Here is a 22,221-nt window from a genome sequence, read left to right as displayed (position 1 = left end):
TTCATCAACAAAACAATTTAAAGAAGCAAGTTTGCTATTACAAGGTACAGGTTCAACTTAGAATAAATTCTTAAATTCACTGGGAAATTCTATTTTTAGAACAATATTTAATAACCATATCTCTGTTCCAGTAAGTTCCTTGTGAGTAAAAGGCCCAGCGATGAGTTTGTCACTTGGTGACTTAGCATTTTTGATGAATCTGAAAATATAACTACGAATTAATTTACAAAAGTTATTAGTTACAGAAACAATCTTATTAAACAAATCAATTTCAGCTGAGAGCAGCAGAGTTTTAGTTACAGAAGTTTTAAATTCCCTTTTAATGTTATCAATAAAGTTCTGAGAATATTCAGTATGTACAAGCCTTGAAGGATGGGGTCCTTCCACCACAGTTCACTCTTGACCGAGTCTGGAGCATTCAAACCTCAGGAAAGGGGGTCAGCTGGATTATTTTCAGACGATATATGTTGCCACTAAAAGTGTTTAATTAATTCTTGTATTTTTGCCACTCTATTAGCGACAAATGTCTTGAGAAGCCGAGGTAAGTCCTTATCCAACTTAAGGCAATTGTGAAATCAGAATACAAGGTTATTTCCGCAAGATCAGTCTTAACTGCAACCACAACTTTGTTTACTAGCTTGACATGCCGAAAACTCCAACTGGGGAATGGATAGAGTCTTGGGCGGTGCTACTCTTGATTTACTACAAAGAAAGTGGCAGTTTTTGTTACCATTCTTTGCGTGAACACAGCTGCAAATCCCTTTTCCGAAGCATCGGCGAATTCAAGAAGTGCGATTCTTACAGGATGCTCTAATAGGACAAACCCTGGCTTTTAAAATTTTTCTAAATCCAGTAAGGATTGGATAAATGAAGTTTCATTCGTTGGAAATTGTTATAGGTGGTTTCTCATTCCCATCTAATTTAAGTATCCATAATTTTTGCATGCAAAATTAGGCTTTACTTATTACAAGTCCTAAAAGACCAAGAGGGTCAAATAGGATGCTATCTGAGAGAAAACATCTCTCTTCGTGAAGATCGAATTGAAACAAAAAGTGTCGTGAACAGAAACTTTGAAACAAAAAGTGTCTGAGGAACTGTTCCACAAAACACCCAAAGTGTTTAAAGTTTCTTCAGATAACTGATCGAAATTTAAGTCAGGAGACTCAATGTTTGCATGTGAGAAACTATTTGTGCAAGCTCGTTCCTGCACTTTTAAAGAGAAGAATTAAGTTCAGTTTTTAACAGTTCAAGTTCATGGAGACTGGAGCATCCAGTTAAGATATCATCCAAATAAACATCTTGGAGTCGAATAAACATTAGCTGCAATGGGAAAGTTGTCTCTCTCATCCATTGCAAGTTGCTTTAGAACTCGCGTAGACAGGTAACATGCGGGTGTTGTTCCATAAATGACCGTTTTCAATTTATAAATTTGAACCGGTTCATTTGGAACCCTTTTCCAAAGGATTTTCTGAAAATGTCTCTGTTGGGGATTTATTTCAATTTATCTAAACATGTGGCATATGTCACAGCTAAAGAAATAACACTGTTTACGCGTACGAAGCATTACAGGAAATAAGTCTTCTTGAATTGTACCTCCTTCAAAAAGAACATCATTAAGGGAGATATTTAGATTAGTTTTTTTTGTGAGCCATTGAAAACTACTCTTAAGGGATGAGCGCGATTGCCAGATCTAAGTACACCGCGGTGTGGAAGAAAGAATCCATGATTAGATTTTATTTCATCAAATTTCAAATTTCCATGTGATCTAAAGAAAAATATCCTTCCATAAATTTTGTGTAAAGAACTTTTAATTTGTTATCACGATCTAGACGCCTCCAGAGTTGATCAAGGTGTTGAGACGCAAGGGTTCTAGAATCCCCTAAATTTAAATTTTCTTCAATATTTTGTTTGAATGGTGACGAAATAGAATATCTACCACAATGTTTCCTAATGTGCGTTCTTTCAAAATGATCATCACAGTATGAAAGTTCATTGTTAAATTTAGTTTGCATTTCGGAAATATTTTCTGTTTCCGAAAAAGAACGTAAGGTGTCATCTAAGATACTTAAACCCTTTGAAAGGAAACAATGATTTGGATAGCAAAATTCATCATTATACGATCCTGAGACAATAAATCCAAATGTAGATTCTACTAATCTGAAATTACAGTTAGGCAATTTTATTTGGTTATCTGAAATTACAGTTGGGCAATTTTATTTGGTTTAGGCCAAAAATATCAAAAAAGAGTTCACTTCCAACAATCAAGAAATCTCTGAAGGTTGATTAAAATCTTTATCCGCAAGAATACAACATGGAGTTCCGAATATTTATCAAAGTATCCGAATACAAGTTCCGAAATATTTATCTTTTTTGAAGGATGCATTTTTATCATCTTTGGAGAGAGGAAAAAGTCAACATCATTCAAGTGAAATGTATCATTTACTATGTTCGAAACAGCTGCCTTTGCAAAATGATTAATTCTTGAAAAGATTATTTAGACCTTGTACGGTGGAGTTGATTTTTATTTTATTTAAACCTAACATTGCTGCCTTCAACGTTAAATAATTATTTTCTGAAGCTGAATCAAAAACGCAACGAAGATTTATTTTCCCGTTTGGACTATGAATAAAAATGTTAGCAGTATTGAGCAATCCTTTTCTAATAGAATCGCTTTTGGAAGCCAAGGTCAATGATGACTCAGGCGCTTCGCTCGCTGCAGGCGAATTTATTTTTTGATTAGTAATATATTTGTCTTCACATAGTAAGATATTATGCATTGCGTTAATATTTTTGTTTTTGCAGTTTATACAGAAAAAAGAATTGGGGAAATTATTAGAATGATTTGTTGACAGACAGCGATTACCATAGAGCTGGCGATTACATACGTGATATAATTTAACAATTTTCTTCCTTTCAGGAATTGAAAGATTTTTAAATTTATCACATTTATATAAAGGATGATAAAAATTACATTCATTCATGACGCATTTTTTATTTCGCTTGTTTTTTGGATAAAAGAGATTTAACTCTACACGAATTATTATTTCCACGGACAACGGAAGTCATTTTACATTTAGTTGGGTTATTTCTTGTCGAGAAAATCTGGTTTAATAACAAATTCTAGCTGCGTGCATCTTTATTCTAAAAGTGAAAGGAGTTTTTTTAAACTGGGAACTTCAGATGTTGTCAGGCTTGATTGGAACAATCTTTGATCAATTTTATTATTTAACATATGTAATATTATAGCAATAGATAAAGAATTAGATTCAAATTTTAGATTTTTTAAAGATCGCATCTGATTTCTTACAGTATCGATTAATGATCTAATTTCAGTAGGAGTTTCATTATGAAATTTATTAATCGAAAGTATTTCGGATATGAGTATATCAACTAACGCTCGTTTATTTTGATATCTATTTTCTAAGGCATTCAACAGAGAATCAAAAGTATCTTAATCGCTTTGAATTAACGCCGCTTCGTTTTTTAAAGAACTTTTTAGATATATGAGTTTTTGAGTCTCATCCAATGAGGGGTTGTTTCCTATAACATTCATAAACTGAGCCTTGACGAGCTCAAATTCTTGAAATTTTCCACTAAATGTAGGAAAAGGTAAGTCAGGTATTTTAATATTTGCTTTCGGAATAGTGCAGTTTGGCTTTCGTTTTCATATTTGGAAAGAAATACAAGAAGGCTTACCTTCATTTCTGCAGCAAAATTATCCAATTCAAAAGTAACTTCTAAAGCATCTTTTAAATCCACATCATCAGGTAGAGCACATAATTCACACTTTATTCGATTGAGTCCTCGCAGAATATCGTTAACTGATGTTAGCTTAGTGCTAAACTGTAGAGTATTCTTTTTGGAGTCATTGGAAGGCTGGAACTCATTAATAAAGGTTTCAATCTTATTAATTTTAGTTTTAAATGCGCCTATTTGATGACTTAAAGCCATGAACGATATTTCTAAAGCTATCTCTCCGCCACGTGGACGGACCAATTTTATGTTATGACTGCGATAGGCCTAATTCTGGTGGTATGCCAGCAAGTAATAAATTTGTTGATAATGAACAATTCGAAAATAATGGACTTAATCCATAATAATTATAAAAAATAAATTTATTACTATTAACACTCATAATAAAGGATCAACAATTACCAGGAAAATAAAAGCACGTCAATTTTGAATGAGTATGACTGGTAAAGTGAAGTAATTTTTAACAGGATATAAGAGGCGACCCTATATATTGAAAGAGGAAGTGGCAGATGGTACAAACACTGAATGCTGAAACTGCATAAATAAAATAAATAACATAATAAGAGACAATATTTCTTGTTTAGAATTATGGTTCATGAATCATACGCAGTCGAAAATAAATATCCTTCAATCCGACAAATATAGTAACTAACTTTGTTTAAAATAGCATCTGGTATTGTTGCTCATCTAAAGAGACAATATATGAGATAAAGAAATCAATAGTGGCAGCCTCGTTATTATAATCTATACAAAAATGGTATTAACGGATGGATCCTAGCACAGCCCATCTCTTGGCGTCTTTTTGAATTCTCGCCAAACGAGTGACGATAACGTCGCCAATGTGGCAACCTAAGCGGATTTTTTTTATTTGTTCATTTTATTTTTTATTATATTTATTTCATTTTATTTATTTATTTTTATTATTTATTATTTATTTATTATATTATTTACTTATTTATTATATTTATTTTTTATTTATTTATTTTATTTATTTATTATATTTATTTTATATTATATTTATTTTATTTTATTTATTATTATTTCTGGCCTTCAAGTATTGTTTTTTAATTAAAAAATAATAATAACAAATATTCAATTAGTAGTCAACTTGGCGAGATTTCAAATAAGTCGCCAAGAGGTGGGCCCATCTAGGATTTTACCGGTATTAACTATACATTTACAAAATAGCATGATGTACAACTTACTACCAGCGAACTATAAGTCGTAGAATGAAGCAATACCAGTTTTGTTGATGGTCCAATTGGAAGGATCTATTGTTTAAAGAATCTCGTTAGTTAAATAGCAGATGCCACAAGGTGATTCTTCGTTGAAAATGTATAACATTCACAGGAGCTTAATTATGAACAGAAAAGTTTTCAACCATAGTGAGCGAAAAAGGAGTTTTGTTTGCTATCGAATTGAACCGTATATATTGCACTTAAAGTGAATGATCGTTTTATCAACGGAATTTATGCTGCTTCCAGTTTTATATGACTTTCTCATCGCTAAAAGCAAATTATATACAACACTGTGTCTTCATCAAAAGATTAAAAACGTTCTAAACTAAGACCTACGTTATGATGGTTTTAATAAAGCGATTGTCAAAATTCCAATTTTAAAGTGTCAATTTTATATCTTTGTATATAGGTCGCAACCCCCATTATCTTTTTTTTTTCAGGTAATAATATAAAGTCTACTCACTCCTGCTCCTGGCACAGTCCCAGGGACACTTGCTGAGTGTTATTTCGTCGACGACAACCCCCGTTGTGGAAGCTGCCGGACAATGGCGGCGAGCTGCCGCTTTGGCAGATATGCGAGGGAAGAGGTCCGATTTGCGCCTGGAAAGACGGCGCACCGGCAGATCGTCTGGCCGAGCAGGGGGTGGGGCAGTGACCGCCGGGATCTGGCTGGGTACTGCCTCGTCCGAAGTCCCTGGCTCAGAGGCCTCACTGGCCGTTGGCTCCTCCTCCGTAGTGTCCTGGAAACATCGAAGAAAAATTACGCTTTAATAGAAAGAATGACTGTCTGGAAACATACATAAGTTTGTAACTAATGTTATTGAGATTGTTCTCCCTTTGATTTACTTGTATGCTTACACAGTTTTAGCATTTTAAAAGAACATACATCCTGGTATCGTATCATGGTGAATGGGTAGGTACCAAATTCCAGAAATGAGTTAAGTACCGGAATGGCGCACCGAGAATATGAACTTAAGCAGGACTACCCCCTGTTCGAATCTTCCATTACATTGACACAATATGGTATTTTATATTTTTATAATACAATTAAGAAATCCACATAAGTACTTTGGGACCTACGTTTTTCGATTGCACTTAATATTTAATATAGATACATAATTTTCTCTATGACCACATATGAAAATTCGGCTTTTAAGTTATTTCATTCATATATAAAAGAATAGGCAGATCGTTAGATGATAAACTTTTTTACTGATCTGGTCTAAAATTTGATGCACATTTATCATTCTGATAATGAAATTATTTACCACATTTTACACATCTAGCTCTTCGAATTTCTTAGATATCATGTCCATATGCACACGGACGGATAAACAGGTTAAAATTGCTTATAGATGAAACAATTTCCACAAACTTAATAAAAGTATCTTGTGCTATTTTTATGTAACTTTTTGAATTTATAAACTTTACTTAGAAATGATTGTTGGATATTATAATAAAAACGTGGAAAATAAAATAAATACAGTGTCTCACAAAAGTGATGGGACACTTGTGCTTTACAAAAGGAAACTGTAATAAAATAAATAAATAAACATATACAAAAATTTTTTGGGTGTGTTTCATATTTAAAGTTAGTAACCATTATTACATAACATACATTTTGTCAAAATATTAATTTAATAAAAGCACAATTGTTTAGAACGGAGCAAAAAATGGCTCACACAAGTGATGGGACACTTACTTTTCCATCTTATATTTATCCAAAAATTTTACTTTTTAAAAGGTTTTAATATTTTGTTGGATTTCCTTTTACTTTTAAAACATGATTTAATCTTCTTGGGATGGATTCGACTCATTTTTTTGTGATTTCTAGAGTGATTTTACCCCATTCGTCTTGAAGCACCGATTTTAATTGTTGTTTTGAAGAAATGGTGTGTTTGCGAATTCTTGATTCCAATTCTTGCTAAATATTCTCTATGGGATTTAAGTCTGGAGATTGTGATGGTGTTTTTATTATTTCAGGACAGTTATACAGTAGCCAGAGTCTAACGTTCAAAGCAGTGTGCTTGGGGTCATTGTCCTGGTAGAATTTAAAATCGTTATGAAGGTTCAATTTTCATGCTGACGATTTCAAATTTTGCTTTAAAATGTCAATATACTTGTACTGATCCATTATACTGTCAATAAAAACAAGATTACCAACTCCAGAGGACGACATACACCCCCATACCATAACTCCTCCACCACCATGTTTTACTGTTGGCACCAAGTTCTGTTCACGAAATTCTTCCCTGGGTTTTCTCCGCACCAAGATTCTACCGTCAGAACCAAATATATTAAATTTACTCTCATCAGCAAATATAACTTTATTCCAGTAATCAGAATTCTTATTTATGTTGGATTTTGCGAAAGCTAGTCTGAGTTTTCTATTCTTTTCACTTACGAAGAATTTTTTCCTGGCTACTCTACCGTGATATTCAGCAGATCAAACTACCCTTCTAATAGTCTCAGGATTAACAATTATTTCATATAATACTTGTAAATCAGCAGTAACTTTAGAAGCACTCTTTCTTGGATTTTTTTTAATATTTCGAACGATAATTCGCTTTATTCCATTAAATAACTTTGATGGTCGGCCAGGTCTTCTTTTATCCTGAATAATATGATTCTTTTTATATCGTTTAATGATATTGAAAACTGTTGAATGACTCAAGTTAACTGTTTCAGCAGTTTTTCTAATAGATTTTCCCCGTTCAATATGCAAATTAATTACTAATTTTCGAATTTCGGGCAAAGTTTCTTTTCGTTTAGCATTCATGGCTGCACAGAGCTAAAAAACAATAAAATTCCAAAACAAACTGGAGAGAAATACTGCAGACGATTTTATAAATTATTGCCAATTACTTTTGAGTAAAAATAAAACCACCAAAAATATTTTTACTGCTTATTTCAGACGATTTGTGTTGCACATCTAATGGTGTCCCATCACTTATGTGAGCTATTTTTTACTCCGTTCTAAACAATTGTATTTTTATTAAATTAATATTTTGACAAAATGTATGTTATGTAATAATTGTTGCTAAATTTAAGTATGAAAAACACCCACAAAAAATTTGTACATGTTTTTTTAATTTATTTTATTACAGTTTGCTTTTGTAAAGCACAAGTGTCCCATCACTTTTGTGCGACACTGTAATTGCTTTTTTAACAAAAGTGATTAATGATTGGCAATTTTCCATAAATTGCGCAATGTTGCAACCTTTTCCTAGAATGCATCTGTTGATTCAATCAATATGGATGAATCAACAGTGGCGGATCAGAAAACTGGGGCTCTAGACGGTTGTAGACAGTGCATAATATGATGCTTATCTGTTGCATGCTTTCTAGAAAAGTGCCTGTTTTCTTAAGCTTCAAATTATAGCTTGCAGAGTATCTAAAATTCTTAAAAATTAAAATAATACTCCAAGCAGTTTTGAATTCTATCGGCTTGTTTATTCTTTCAACTTAACAGCATATATCACAAACTATTGCCAGATTCCAAAAGGTTTACAATGGATCATCAGCTATTATACAAAAAATAAACGAAATAATATTAATAAAATATGTTTATCAAAGAAAAAATCGTTTGCTTTTATCTTTTAATAATATTTTAACTGAAATAAAAATAGTAGCAGTTACAAAATGTCTGAAAAGGAATCGTCTGCTAAATGTCTATTAACAGATTTAGAATATGATATTTACCGCACACTTGTCCTTTAATACGATATAGGTATACACTTTCATTTTCAGTTCATTTTCAACATGTTAATGATTTATTTTATGTTAATATTTTAACCTTAACTTTTTGAATATGCATTTGGTTTTATTTATATATTATGGCACCACATTCCCTAACATCCATTTTTGTGTGCAATATTATTGAAGCAGATGTTTAGTTAAAAAATATTGTAACTAGGTGTTTAATCAATTTCATAATTGTTAAGGAAATGCAAATGAATTTGAATAATTGATAAAGCGTTAATACTAACCTAATGTTTTATCATTCTATGAATTTCTTGTTTTATGAACTTGTTTATTTGGCAATCATAAAAATAAATTTTTATTAACTTGCTAGTGACCTGTTTTCGATCTAACAGCCTTAGGCAGCTCCTAGTCAGCCAAGTTGGAAATCCATCACTGCGACTCAGGCCTACAATATTATCATTCTACAATATTTTGGAATAGATGTTCGAATTTCTTTACTTTTTGATCATCATGCTCTGATTTCACCAGAATAGCCGAATCCGGCTCTAGCATTGCTATCTACTAAGTAGATAATCAATAAAAAAAAGTTTGAGCACTCGAACATAATCCACTTAGCTTACTCTGTTATTAAGATGTCCTTGGAGACTGTATAAAAAATGACGCTACAATGAATAACTGCAGTTTGACAGCCTTAATTGACAGTCGGAAATTCCTCCTTTTTTGAAGATGAATCCGGAAAGCAACGCTTTAAATCAATATGAAAGAAAAAATCCGAGAAGTTCTGAGCTTCTTTGCTGCCTAAGCATGTTGAGGAGAAAAGTGAGTTAGAAGATCAGATAAGTTACTTACTGGATCGGCAGATTTAAGCCAAACATGATGCATCAACCGGTAGGTTGTATTCCTTTGCAGCAGAGAACCAAAGACGTGCTGCAAGGAGAGAGGGGAAAAAAATCAGAAATTAATGATATTTGTAGAAATAAAAGAACGGTAAGATAAAATGGTAGTATAGGTAGGATAAAAATATTCTCCAAAAAGAAAGATTTTAAATAAATAGGCAAGATATGATATTTGAATAAAATACAGTTTATCTGTAACTTTTGCCCAACTTTACAATTTATCAATATTTCGTAAAAATTATTAAAAAACTTTGTATTTCTAGTTTAATTTAACTTAAAAATTAGTTGTTCTTTAACACATTGACTGCCGCTTGGCGCGCCAGTGCGTTGCAGATAATATGCAATTGTACCAAACCATCTATGTTATTAGATGAACCCTTCTCTACTACAGTCAGGAGATAGCAAAGAAGGGGGCATCTAACTAGATAGAGGACCCATAATATTGTGTGTGAGTCGTGGCAGCGAAAGTGTTAAAATATTTAATCCAGGGGTGGACAGTAAGACGATCGCGATCGTCCGGTGGACCAATATAGCATTTTGAAGTGACCGCCTTTATTATAAGGTCTAAGAAAAAATATCAAAAGAAACCAATTGTTACATTCATGTATTACCCATTTGGCAATGTTGATGTGAAAGAAATAACTAAAAATATAAACTATGTATCTCTATTTTTTTAAGAATGACGAAGTTTTTCTCCTTCAAAATGACAATTTTAAAAACACGTCGTTCAGAACCTAAGAAAAACTTTTGGAACCTAATGGACGAAATAAAATAACCTAATTTTAAAAAGGTTGCACATCATTTAACATTGTTCTTTAGATACTACTTCTTTAGATACCTACTTACTAAATCTACATTTTCCACGATGAATGTAATTAAGAACGTATTGTTCCCATCTTACAAATTACCACGCAGAATCCAGTTCAAGATTTGCAATTAATGATAAATACTGAGACATTCAAAATTGGCGGGCAGTATGCAGACTAAGTCTTCTATTAACTAGAACGACTAAAACTAATTTTAGATGAAAATGATTTATTTTTTAATGTATTTTGAATTGTTTGATATTAAATGAATCATTTGATATCAGTATATTTGTGGCTGTTATTATTAATATGTTTGTAGTTATGAAGGTAAGTATATATTCCGTATTTATTATTAAATTGTAATAAATATTGTAGACCATTTTTTTAGCTCACCACACCTAAGTCACTGAGTGAACCGGAACACACTGAAAAAATTAGAAGTAGCCCGTATCCTGGAATAACTTCTCACCCCTGATCTAATCGAATGTTTCAACGGAGGAGTCAAAAAATAAAAGTAATAGGATTTTACTAATAATTTTTTGAAATGAATCAAAAGTAATTTTAAAAAATGTTTTTAATCGGTAATTTTTTAATCAGAATTAGCACTTTATAATTAGTTTATAATTAGCTAAATAATGAGTTCTGACTGAAGGTTAAATTACAGTATCGCTTGAGTGAAATAAAATGGAACCTTCATTACATATCCTATTTTTAGAGAATCACTCTAACAAAAGACCCTGCAGATGAATATAAAGATTTTAATAGAGGAATGTAAAAATTTTATCAGATGAATATGAAGAGCTAAATCATGAATTCCCTTAGATGAAAAGTGTTTAAAGTATTTTTAATTCTATTTATACATAAAACTTTAATTCAAATACTAAGTAATTTCTTGTATATTTTTTAAAAAATATTTTAGCTTGTTTCTTGGTATTTCAACCGATTGGGATGCGCGAAAATAGAACCTGGGAACTTGTGGTTAGCAGTCCATTAACTAAACCAGGATACAAAAGCGTATGCTCGTGTAGCGTAGTTGATAACTGGCTTATATGCTACTCTCCCTCCAGTGAGTCGGAGGTGAGACGAACGATATGAACGTATTGAGCTGTTGTCTAAATGGGCCTGTACCCAGTTGAGTAGCGCCAAGCGTTGTGACGAGCGAGCTTGGTTGCTGCGTCAAGTCAGTCTGACGACTTAGGTTTTCGCTGCGTCAAGTGAATCTGACAATTTTGGTTGCGGGTAGATGGCGCCACAACAGCTATATGAAAGTTGAAGGTTCAGTGGCCGAGGTCACCAATTTAGCGGTATGTGATACGCGAGGATAGAACCTGGGACCTTCTGGTTCGTAGTCCATTAACTAAACCAGGATACAAAAGCGTACGCTCGTGTACCGTAGTTGTTAACTGGCTTATATGCTATTCACCACAGTATTGAGGTATTTTGTAGCAATTAGTGCTTTCAGCTTAGAAAAAATTAAATAAATTGCAGAATTCTGCATTGGTTGACATAATTAAATTAATACTATTAATATACTGGGCAAATTAAGTAGTCGATAATATACAATAATATTCAAATTGGACATTTTTTCTTATTATAATAGCAATTGATCATTTAATTAGACAGTGGTTTCCTTTGTCTAGGATACTGCAGTTATTTTTCACCAAGAAAATTACGTCAGAATTATACAAGGGGTGTCTAAAAATTAAGTTATTTTTTAATTTTTGCTGTGGAAGTGCTGATTTCGTGATTTCACGCTTATGTATCCACCTTGCCGATTCATTGGCGAACAGCAGAAGACATTGGCGACACAGACATGGATTTTTTAGAAAGCTGAGTATTGCATAGGCTGCATGTTAAGCATTTAAAATGTTAAAAATAATTGAATATCCGGCCGCAGGCGAGTTACGCTCTATCGTCCGCATTTTTAATGCTTGGAATATTAAATCAATAGAAATTCACATATAAATTAGTAAAGTATTGAACAAAACATGATGAGTGATTCCATGGTAAGGAGATAAGTGCGAAGTTTCAACGAAGGATTTGATAGTGTTCACGAAGTGGATGGCGCTCTCTGATTGGTGATGACTTGCTGAAGATTAATTATGATGATTGATTAATTGATTGAAGAGGACGAAAGAGAATTAAAAACTCGCCATTACGACACTCTTAACGCATTTTCTCAAACTTCCTGCTTATTTCTTTATCACCGAAGGCAGTATTTTCTGCGACGAGGGCATACAAAAACTCCCGCCCCATAATTATAATTGCTTCAAAAATGACGGCAAAAACATTGAGAAATAACTTAAGCCTTGTATTTCATTATGCAATAAAAATGTTTTTCCATTAATCGTTTCTTTTTTTTTTAATTGCTTCATGAAACTTAGTTTCTAGATACCCTTCGTATATAATATTTTTAAATAATGAACATTTACCGTGATTATTTTAATCGGAAAAAATTCACTCTTTTCCTCTAACTTGAAATTTTACTCAGTACTGAATTATAAAACGCAAATACTCCAAATTACTTACCTTGCCTCCAACAGTGTAAAGACCAACAGCGTTAGGAATTATTTTGGCAGTTCTTTCTTTCGTAACTTTAATGACTTCACTAACAGGGAGCAGTATCTGAAAAATTGACACAGAATTAAAATATATTTAAATTATGTTTCTATTTAAAAATTGATTTAAATTAATTTTCTAATTCTTTCTGTTTATGATCAAAGGATAAATCTAGGTTATTAATCCTGAAAAGCTTAGACTTAGTTGATTAAACATTTAAACGTTTACTTTGACAAGAAACAAAACATAATAACTTTTACGAGTTTAACATGTTAGCAGAAATTATTCGATAATTTTTTCGATGTTTATTTCCAACCACTAGTATTATTATCGATTAATTTTAACCTCTTACGATGATTAACCCATTATCCATAGATTTTGTCGAATGTTGAAGTGCATTTTAATCCACAAAAAATCATATACTGGATTTTAAAAAAATCTAAAACTTTTAAAATCCATAGTATAGCATATTAATGCCTGATATATCGTTCCGCCATTGTCTAAATCTTCTCCGTAGAATTTAGAACAGGACTAAATGCAGAAAAAATATCAAAACTCAAAGAAATATTAAAATTTAATTATGTACATGGAATCTCTGTTGATCAATTCCTGCGTGATGGATTGTGGTATTATGGTCCATGAACGACTCGTCACATTCAAGATAAAGAAGTAACCCTGCAGGATGGAAATATTCGTAAATTCGTAATAAAAATATGTCTTAAATCAGCTCAATATCACAGAAATATTCATAAATTTGAAACAGAAAATAAGTCTCAAATCAGCTCTACGTCACAGAAATATTCGTAAATTCGTAATAAAAAATTTGTCTATGATATGCAATCCAAACCAGAACTCTGAACTATGCTGATAAGGCAAAATGAGGTAACTTCATATTTTCCGTTCTGCAATTTCCGGCATGATGGATTGTAATATTTTTAACCATGGTCAATGAAAGAGCCGTTACCAGCGGATAGAAAACATAATATTATAAGATGGATATGGCAGGCAAAAATATTCATTTAATACTTGAATTACTTCCTACTTTCCAAAAACCACATGAAATTTATTCCAAGCCCTCAAAACATATAAAATACTATATAAAGAGAATTTTGCTGACAAGTCAAGATTTAAATTGAACCTTGAATTCTCCTGACAAGTCAAGATTCAAATTGGCCCTTGAATTCTACTGACAAGTCAAGTCTTCCCAAACGTGACATCATATTCTTTGCCGTCAGTATGAAAGTTTTGTTGCCTATATTTATCCTACCAAAACACTTTTCTTTATCATCAGCTGTCCAGTCATATTATTTCTTGCATCGCCAATGGCTGGATTTTTGGTTCTTTGTAACAATAACAGATTTACACAAAGCCACGCGATTGACTATACCTATTCTTTGAAACATTTTGAAGGAATATTCAGGTCGAAACCGGTTGAAATGAATTTTAAATGATGTCTTCCATGAGCAACTGCACAGTAGAATACATTTCCGTCGTATGATCCATCTAAGACTTTAAAGGTCATGGGCACGATTCACGTCATTCGATCCATTGTTAGCCTCATAGACAAAGACTTAGCTCTGGTCACAACAATTAAACATTTAGAAAAATTACGTGTAGAAAAAAGGCATTGGAAAGTAACCTTCATGCATTTTTTAAAAGGTTTTTCTAGTAAAATTAGGATTAATATGTCGACGTCACATAATTTTTTCATCATGTCATTTTGGTGTACCGAAATCATCAACCTGTGTCAATGATATACAGAGCCAATGGCTGTAATTGTGTTTATAATGCAAGGATAGATTATAAAGAATACCTTTGAAAATGGCTTATTCCGGCAAGATAGAGGAGGTAGACTGTTATCACGAAAATTGTGTATTCTGTAGTTGCAGGATGCATATGTCTCCTTTGTTAGCCAGAAATTTCCTGATCCTTAAGAAAGTCAGTCAAGATCAAGAAGTCAGACATTCAAGACAAACGCTAACAGAGGAAATTCGGACCACTTGAAAGAATGAATGTCCCATTAGGACATATGTGGATTGAGTTTTCCTCGCTGGTTCTGTGATTATTCAGTGTTTCAATATTCTGATGATGTAATCAAGATTATTAAGATTTCTCTTTGTGTATTGTGCTACAGTTAAGGTTAGAGTGAAGTATTCAAAATTAACGTTACAGATAAAGTGTTTAATTCAGCATTATAGTAGTTCTTTTAGATATTATTTGAGGTATAATTAATACATTACCTTTCGTTCTCCACTGAACTACCAAAATGAACCCAACAGCATTAAATGTTATACTTTATAATCTAGGTAACAATTACACTTTCATTGTAAAAGTTTTATAAGAAAACTTTTACTAATTAAGTGTTAAAGGTTGCTTTAAAAGCATATTCAGGAGATTATTCATATACATAAACCCATTTTGAATGATTAATATCTTACATAATCGTTAACTTTTAAAACTTTAAAAAAACCCATTTTAAACGCAATTTTTAAAAAATTATTTTTAAGCAATATTTTCAAAATTTTTTTTAAACATTTAATAAATTGCTTACATATAACAATGCTTACATTTGAACAGTTCTTTGTTCAAATAAAGCAGTTATGTAATCATAAAATTTGATCCAACAAGTGAATATAAACATATTCCACTTAATAATGTCAAACAGCATAATAATCATTGGCATACTCTTCAAGACCAGAACATACCTGTGTTTTTCTCCCAAATATATTCGAATAAAAAGCAAAATAATTTTCTGTTATATACAAGTGCCCTTGAAGTAAAATATCTGCCACCAGTGCACAAGAGTAATCTGAAAAATAAAGAAATAAATGCAATGAATATTAAATACTTATGATATTTCTGAAAAACTTTTTTTAAAGTTCTGTTTAACCAGACTTTTGAAATAAAATGATATTATCATTATGACTAAGTTAAAAATAAGTTTTACTTAGTTAGCTAAATATCTTAGAAGGTCTTTTTGACTAAATACTATTAATTTTTCAACTTTGAAATTTACTTTAATTTGATTATGATTAAACCTTTGGATGCAATTTGTATTTTTCTAAATTAATTAATTTATTTAGTCTGTGCGGAATGAGACGCGGGAGGATAGAACCTGGGACCTTTAGGTTAGAAGTCCAGTAACTAACCGATTTTTCTAAAACAGCTGTTCGGGCAGAAGCGCTGTTACTGGTTTATATGCGATTCACCATAGCGTCCGAGGTCACCAATGTGCGGTATGCGACGCCTGAGGATAGAACCTGGGACCTTTGGGTTAGCAGTCCAGTAACTTAACAATTATTCCAAAACGATTGTTCGGGTAGAAGAGTTGTTACTGGCTTATATGCGATTCACCACAGTAAGACAACAGCTACTACTCAATACATCACCACTCAACGCAATATCGTTCGTCTCCCCTTCGCCTCACTGGAGGGAGAGTACTGTGGTGAATCGCATATAAGCCAGTAACAGCGCTTCTGCCCGAACAGCTGTTTTAGCAAAATCGGTTAGTTACTGGACTGCTAACCTAAAGGTCCCAGGTTCTATCCTAACGCGTCCCTTACCGTTTCAAGTCTTTATAAGCTCTGCTTTTTTATTCAACTTTTTTTTTTATAAGTCAACTTTTTTCAAAGAAACCTATTTCGTCATTGTTTCTAAAAGTAATGATTTCTTCTAACGGACAGTATTTTCACTTTATGTACTTATCTATGGATTAATACTAATTTCTCTGGACAATTATTTTTATCATCTTTTATTTAAAACCATAAACACTTCCTTAAGATAAATTGAGTTAAATAAAATTTTGTTCATGTATCTAATTTTTCTTTTTTTTTTCTTCTTGCAAATCCAAGTAAAATTATTTAAAAATAGATTTGCTATATAGACTTATGCTTACCATCCCTATACAAGATAAAATTTTGCAATCCTTACATACAAAAAAAACTATACTGTGTGAGAAATTTCTCCCGTAATATTTTTAAAAAAATTGACAGTGAAATCACAACAATAAAATGCATAATTCTCAATGAAAAGGAGCAAGAAAAGGTGGAATGACGGTGCATAACAATTCAATCGGACCTCACAGCTAGTTTAAATTGGGTACATACAATCATTCGAAGGTGCTCAAAATAACCATCGCACATGTCGAAACATATTTGTTTGCGCTACTCAATCGCTCACTGCAAATGATTGAACAGCGTGAATCTTCTATAAAAGGAGCAGCAACAAGTATATGAATAAACTATTCGTAGTGAATGCCCTTGAATACAAAAATTTCCACAGCAGATGATTTTGGCGGGCGATAACACATCATCGTTCTGCAGCTTTCATGCCAGTTAAAAAGTTTATTTCTGTTCTATGGATGTCTTTACATTATAAATAATGCCATTGGTTTATATTTCCTTAAATGAATTCATTCTAATGAGATTAGTAATCTTGTCTCATTATTAATTTCGAATTTAGATTGTATTAATTGCAAAATATATGGCATTAAAATCGTTTTTTCCCCCATTCTTTTCTGTTATGTAATTGCCAGAGTTTTAATGATAAGAATGAATTATTCGTCTTCAATTCTGAATCATAATTTGTCTCTTTATTCAAACTTTTTGTTATGCTTCGAATTAATAACGAATATGAGGAAGTCGATGAACAGAAATTTTGGAAAAGATAGAGAGAAAGCAAGAAATAGTTTTCAGAATGAAGACAACAAATAATAATTTGTAATCTATAATTTGACGTCTAATAATATGTAATTGATGCGAAAATATTTACTATGTTCTGCCAGAGTAGAATTAATTTTTATTTTCAAATTATTTGGCACAACTTGATCTTCACGGCAACCGCGATAAACCGCCAAATCACGTAAAAAACACAGTTAAGAGCAGCGATACACACTTCCACTTTGGGTTGCACTTTGGCGTTATTCTTGGCGTCTTATTAATAGCAATCGTCATGGAAACCAAGATGTACCAAATTGAATAGTAGAATAAAGGGGAAAAAATGAATGAATTTTTTTACTTATAAATCATATACAGTGGCTCAAAAAATTGAGAGTACACCTTACTTTTATTTCATAAATCCGACTTTCAATATAAATAACACATTACCGGAAAGTGCAAACGTGTTTTCATTTTTACACATAACAAATGGTTTAATTTAAAGTAAAAATAAAGAAAAATCAACAAAAAAACCTTTAAACTGAAAAATTTCAGTAGCATTTTAAATAAACATATGCAGATTTTTGCCTCAAAAAATTGAGAATACACCTGTGAAATTTTTGTAATATCTCGCAAAGAAAAAAAGTGTCAATATTTAATTGCATGTCTTTTGGCTTTTATGATGGCCTTTAAACGTCGTGGTACCGATTCGACCAATTTTTGCTGATATTTGAAGATATTTTACCCCATTCTTCTTGCAGCACTTGTCTTAAATGGGTTTTGTGTCTATTTTTGTGTTTTTGGACCACTTCTTTGAGTGTGGCCCACAAATATTCAATGGCATTGATTTCAGGGTACTGCGGTGGTGTATGTAACTGCTGATTACAATGAAAAAGACACCATATTTTGACGTTACATGCATTCTGTTTGGGGTCGTTGTCCTACTGGGAAATGAAATTTCCATCTAAAACGAAATTTTTGGCACTTTTCTTTAGATTGCTGCGAAGTATATCCAACTAAACGCTATAGTTTATAATGCCATCTATGAAAATTAAATTTCCTACCCCGGATGAAGCCATGCAACCTCAAATCATGACGGAGTTACCATCATGTTTAACTGGAGGACGTAAATTTTTTGAATCCAAAGCAATATTAGGCTTTCTCTATACAGTACGATGGCTGTCACTGCCAAAAATATTGAGTTTTCTTTCATTACTAAATATAGCTTTCTTCCAAAGGTTATTAGTCTTCAATTGATGAGTTTTTGCAAACTTTAAGTGCTTTTTCTGAATTTGCCAGTTGGTGAACGGTTTCTCTCTAACAATGCGATTTTTATATCCAGCTTGTCTAATGGCATTTCGCACAATTTCAGCACTTATACTTCTGTCTATGATTTGAAAAGTTTCTGTAACAAATTGGATAAACCATATGGTCGCAGTAATCTAAAGGAAAGTGTTGAAAATTTGGGATTAGATGAAAATTCCATTTTCCAGCAGTACAAACGACCCCAAACAGAATGCACATAACGTCAAAATATGGTGTCTTTTTCATTATAAAGAGCAGTTACACACACCACCACAGTACCCCGACATCAATGCCATTTAATATTCTTGGGCCATATTCGAAAAAGTGGTTCAAACACAGAAAAATAGAAACAAAACCCATTTAAAACAAATGTTGCAAGAAGAAGGGGTAAAATATCTTCAAATACCACCAAAAATGGGTCGAATCGGTACCATGAGGTTTAGAGGCCATTATAAGAGCCAAAAGACATGCAACTTAATAGTGAGACTTTTTTCTATGCGATATATTGGAAACATTTCATTGGTGTACTCACAATTTTTTGAGGCAAAATTCTGCTTATGTTTATTTAAAGTGCTTCTGAAACTTTTCAATTTAGAAGTTTTTTTGTTGATTTTTTCTTTATTTTTACTCTAAATTAAACCATTTGTTATGTGTAAAAATAAAAACATGTTTGCACTTCCCGGTAATGTTTTATTTATATTGAAAGTCGAATTTATCACGTAAAAGTAAGGTGTACTCTCAATTTTTTGAGCCACTGTATGTCAAAATAATTTTTTGGTCAATATTTATTTTTTCCGACATGTAATGCTTGCTAATTTTCAGTCTACGCTCAATTTTCTAGAATTTAATTCCATTTTATATTAAATGATCTCCCAAAGAGATATTTCATTTAGGCATCAAAATTACCTGTCAGAAACTATTTGAATCAATTACGAGCTGATATTAATAAAATTGCATCATGTATAAAAATATTAAACAATTTTAAGAATTTGCGCCACAGTCGTCTCTTTAACAGAATTTGAAAATACTTTGACACTCTTTGTTTATTTTTGGTACGCGTTGATACATAATCATATTCCAACGATGATTGCCGGACAATATAAATTTTTACTCAGCAAATTTGTTTCAAAACTTTAAAAAATTATTCTATAAAATCTTAGCTTTCAAACCGCATTTGGCTTTATGATGACTGCATTTGGCATTATTATTGGCTTTATGTGTTTTTTGACTTATTGATATATCGACAAGTACGCGAACATCCTGCTATCTATTTGCAAAATATGAAAAAAAAAGTTTCCCTACTGAATGTCATTGTTTTTCACATTAATTGATATATTTAACGGATCTAATATTTGAGTTATCTATACTTATATAAAGCTCAATGTGTGTGTGTGTGTGTTGGCGCTCTACAGAAAAGACCATTTGACCTACAGCTACCAAATTTGGTACGTGTATACCTTGGATGTCGGGAATGTACACCTGGGGTCCCATTTTTGAAATTTTAATTAGAATTTTAATTATTAATTAAAAACTAACTTTCCCGCCAAAAAAGTCTTCATTTTCCCCACCGCCAAATGAGTAAGGCTTCAACATTTTTTTCCCACGCTAATGAGACTTAGGCTTAACATTTTTCGGCCGATTATTTGAAACGATTTTGTTTATTTTCTTAATGTTTCGTGCATTTAAAATTAAACGTTGGTAATTAATCGTTCTTTCAGATTCATTCTGAAGTACTTTTGAATTAAAATAAAACAGAATAAAGGAAATTAAAAATTTCTAATCTGCATAGTGTTATCCCAACTTGCGTAGAAAAATTCACGCATCTGCATTACAGTAACTGGCGTTGAAATTTCACGCATGCGCATTGTGTTCGGATTGTTTACATCTATTTTCAACGGAAGCGGAATTATTTTTAGGTTAGTTGTATATTTTTATAATTAAATTTTATTTATGTTAGTTTAAGTTCATTGTTTTTTAAGTAATTTTTTTTATCTAGTTTCGATCCATTATTTTAAACCATTCTGTTTATTTTTTTAGTGTTTGATGCATTTAAAATTAAACATTGTTAATTAATAGACCTGCTGATGATGAATCTCAAAAAATTTGGTTGACAAATTCTTGAGATATTACATAAATTAAGAAAGATATTCTTTAGAATCCATAAGGTTTAAATGCTAAGTGACTCTGTTTTCAGTAATCATATTACAAAAAAAAAAAAAAAATGCTTTGTTTCAGTAAAAAATATTATTATATTAATTGCAATTCCACTTTAATTTAAAGCATAAATTCTACGGGAGCTAACAGAAAATGAGAGAGATACAGATTACGTTATGATTGAAGGTCTTTATAATATTATGAGTAAATTGAAATTTGAAGTTTTAAAATATTTTAATGAAGAAGCTATTAAAGTAGGAATTACATAAAATATTTAATTATTAAAATTTAAACGAGCAGTAAGATTGGCGAACCGGCTGGTCGCCAAAGGCGGCTAGTAATAAATAAAGGGCTACCAATCTATGCATTTTTAGATGATAGAGTACAGAACTACTTTAGCCTTTTATCTGACGTTGGAGTGTAAAAACACCGTTTAAATCTGGCTGATATCTTCGTAATATAACACGTTTTTCTGACGATGTTCAAAGAATACGAAGAGTGTAGTTTAGACAACTAGCAGTAAATATGAACTAAAGTCAGAAATTAAAAGCATTTAAATATTATTTAAATTAATTATGTCATTCCCATTAATTAAAAGAGTTTTCTGAAATTTTTTTTCTTGATCTTACTTAGCACTGAAACTTAACTGATGATTAAAAGTTAAGCAGATAAAAATTGATGATGCAGTTATTCGGTAAACAAAAGGTTAACATTGGAATGTAAATACGAAGTAATTAGAATTTTCTCGCTTCCACCGATATCTAGCCGCTGCGGAAAGAGGGAAAAATCTCTAACTCCCATATGATGTTATCTGCAGACCTTAAGCCAATTAACAACCAGGTGCCAATGGTGTAGGATACACTGTCTTTAGTTAACTGCGTAGTCAGTTTTTCAAATCCTGTGAAAATTCCATGTGTATTCCAATTGGAATAACAGGAAAAGATATTTCAAAAATCATTATAAGTTGTGTTTATGTGGTACTATAGGTCAAATAATAATAAAAAACAAAATCGAATATTATATTTGACAGATAGATAATTTATTAGGGTTCAACTTGCAAGCGATGAACTATTAATTAATAAAATCATTTTTTTGAAATAAAAATTTGCTCAAAAATTATATTAAAAATGTTTCAAATAATTAAAATTTT

The 22,221-nt window shown here is 31.8% G+C and overlaps 1 protein-coding gene across 5 annotated transcripts in view; it reads right to left on the bottom strand.

Moving 5' to 3' along the window:
* Positions 1 to 22,221, bottom strand: part of LOC129987949 (uncharacterized) — a 109,743-nt gene that overhangs the window by 17,717 nt on the left and 69,805 nt on the right. For 3 of the 5 annotated variants that reach the window (XM_056095967.1, XM_056095966.1, XM_056095965.1), the window contains exons 3-7: positions 15,663 to 15,766; positions 12,928 to 13,023; positions 9,546 to 9,623; positions 5,455 to 5,731; positions 116 to 211 (exon numbers count right to left, since the gene is read on the bottom strand). In XM_056095967.1, coding sequence (XP_055951942.1) covers positions 116 to 211; positions 5,455 to 5,731; positions 9,546 to 9,623; positions 12,928 to 13,023; positions 15,663 to 15,766 — 651 coding nt within the window. The remainder of the gene's footprint in view (positions 1 to 115; positions 212 to 5,454; positions 5,732 to 9,545; positions 9,624 to 12,927; positions 13,024 to 15,662; positions 15,767 to 22,221) is intronic. The other 2 variants (XM_056095968.1, XM_056095969.1) reach the window with 2 other exon arrangements.

The sequence above is a fragment of the Argiope bruennichi genome, chromosome 10 (genome assembly GCF_947563725.1).
Source record: "Argiope bruennichi chromosome 10, qqArgBrue1.1, whole genome shotgun sequence".
NCBI classification, from domain to species: domain Eukaryota; kingdom Metazoa; phylum Arthropoda; class Arachnida; order Araneae; family Araneidae; genus Argiope; species Argiope bruennichi.
This window is presented reverse-complemented; position numbering and strand designations above follow the sequence as displayed.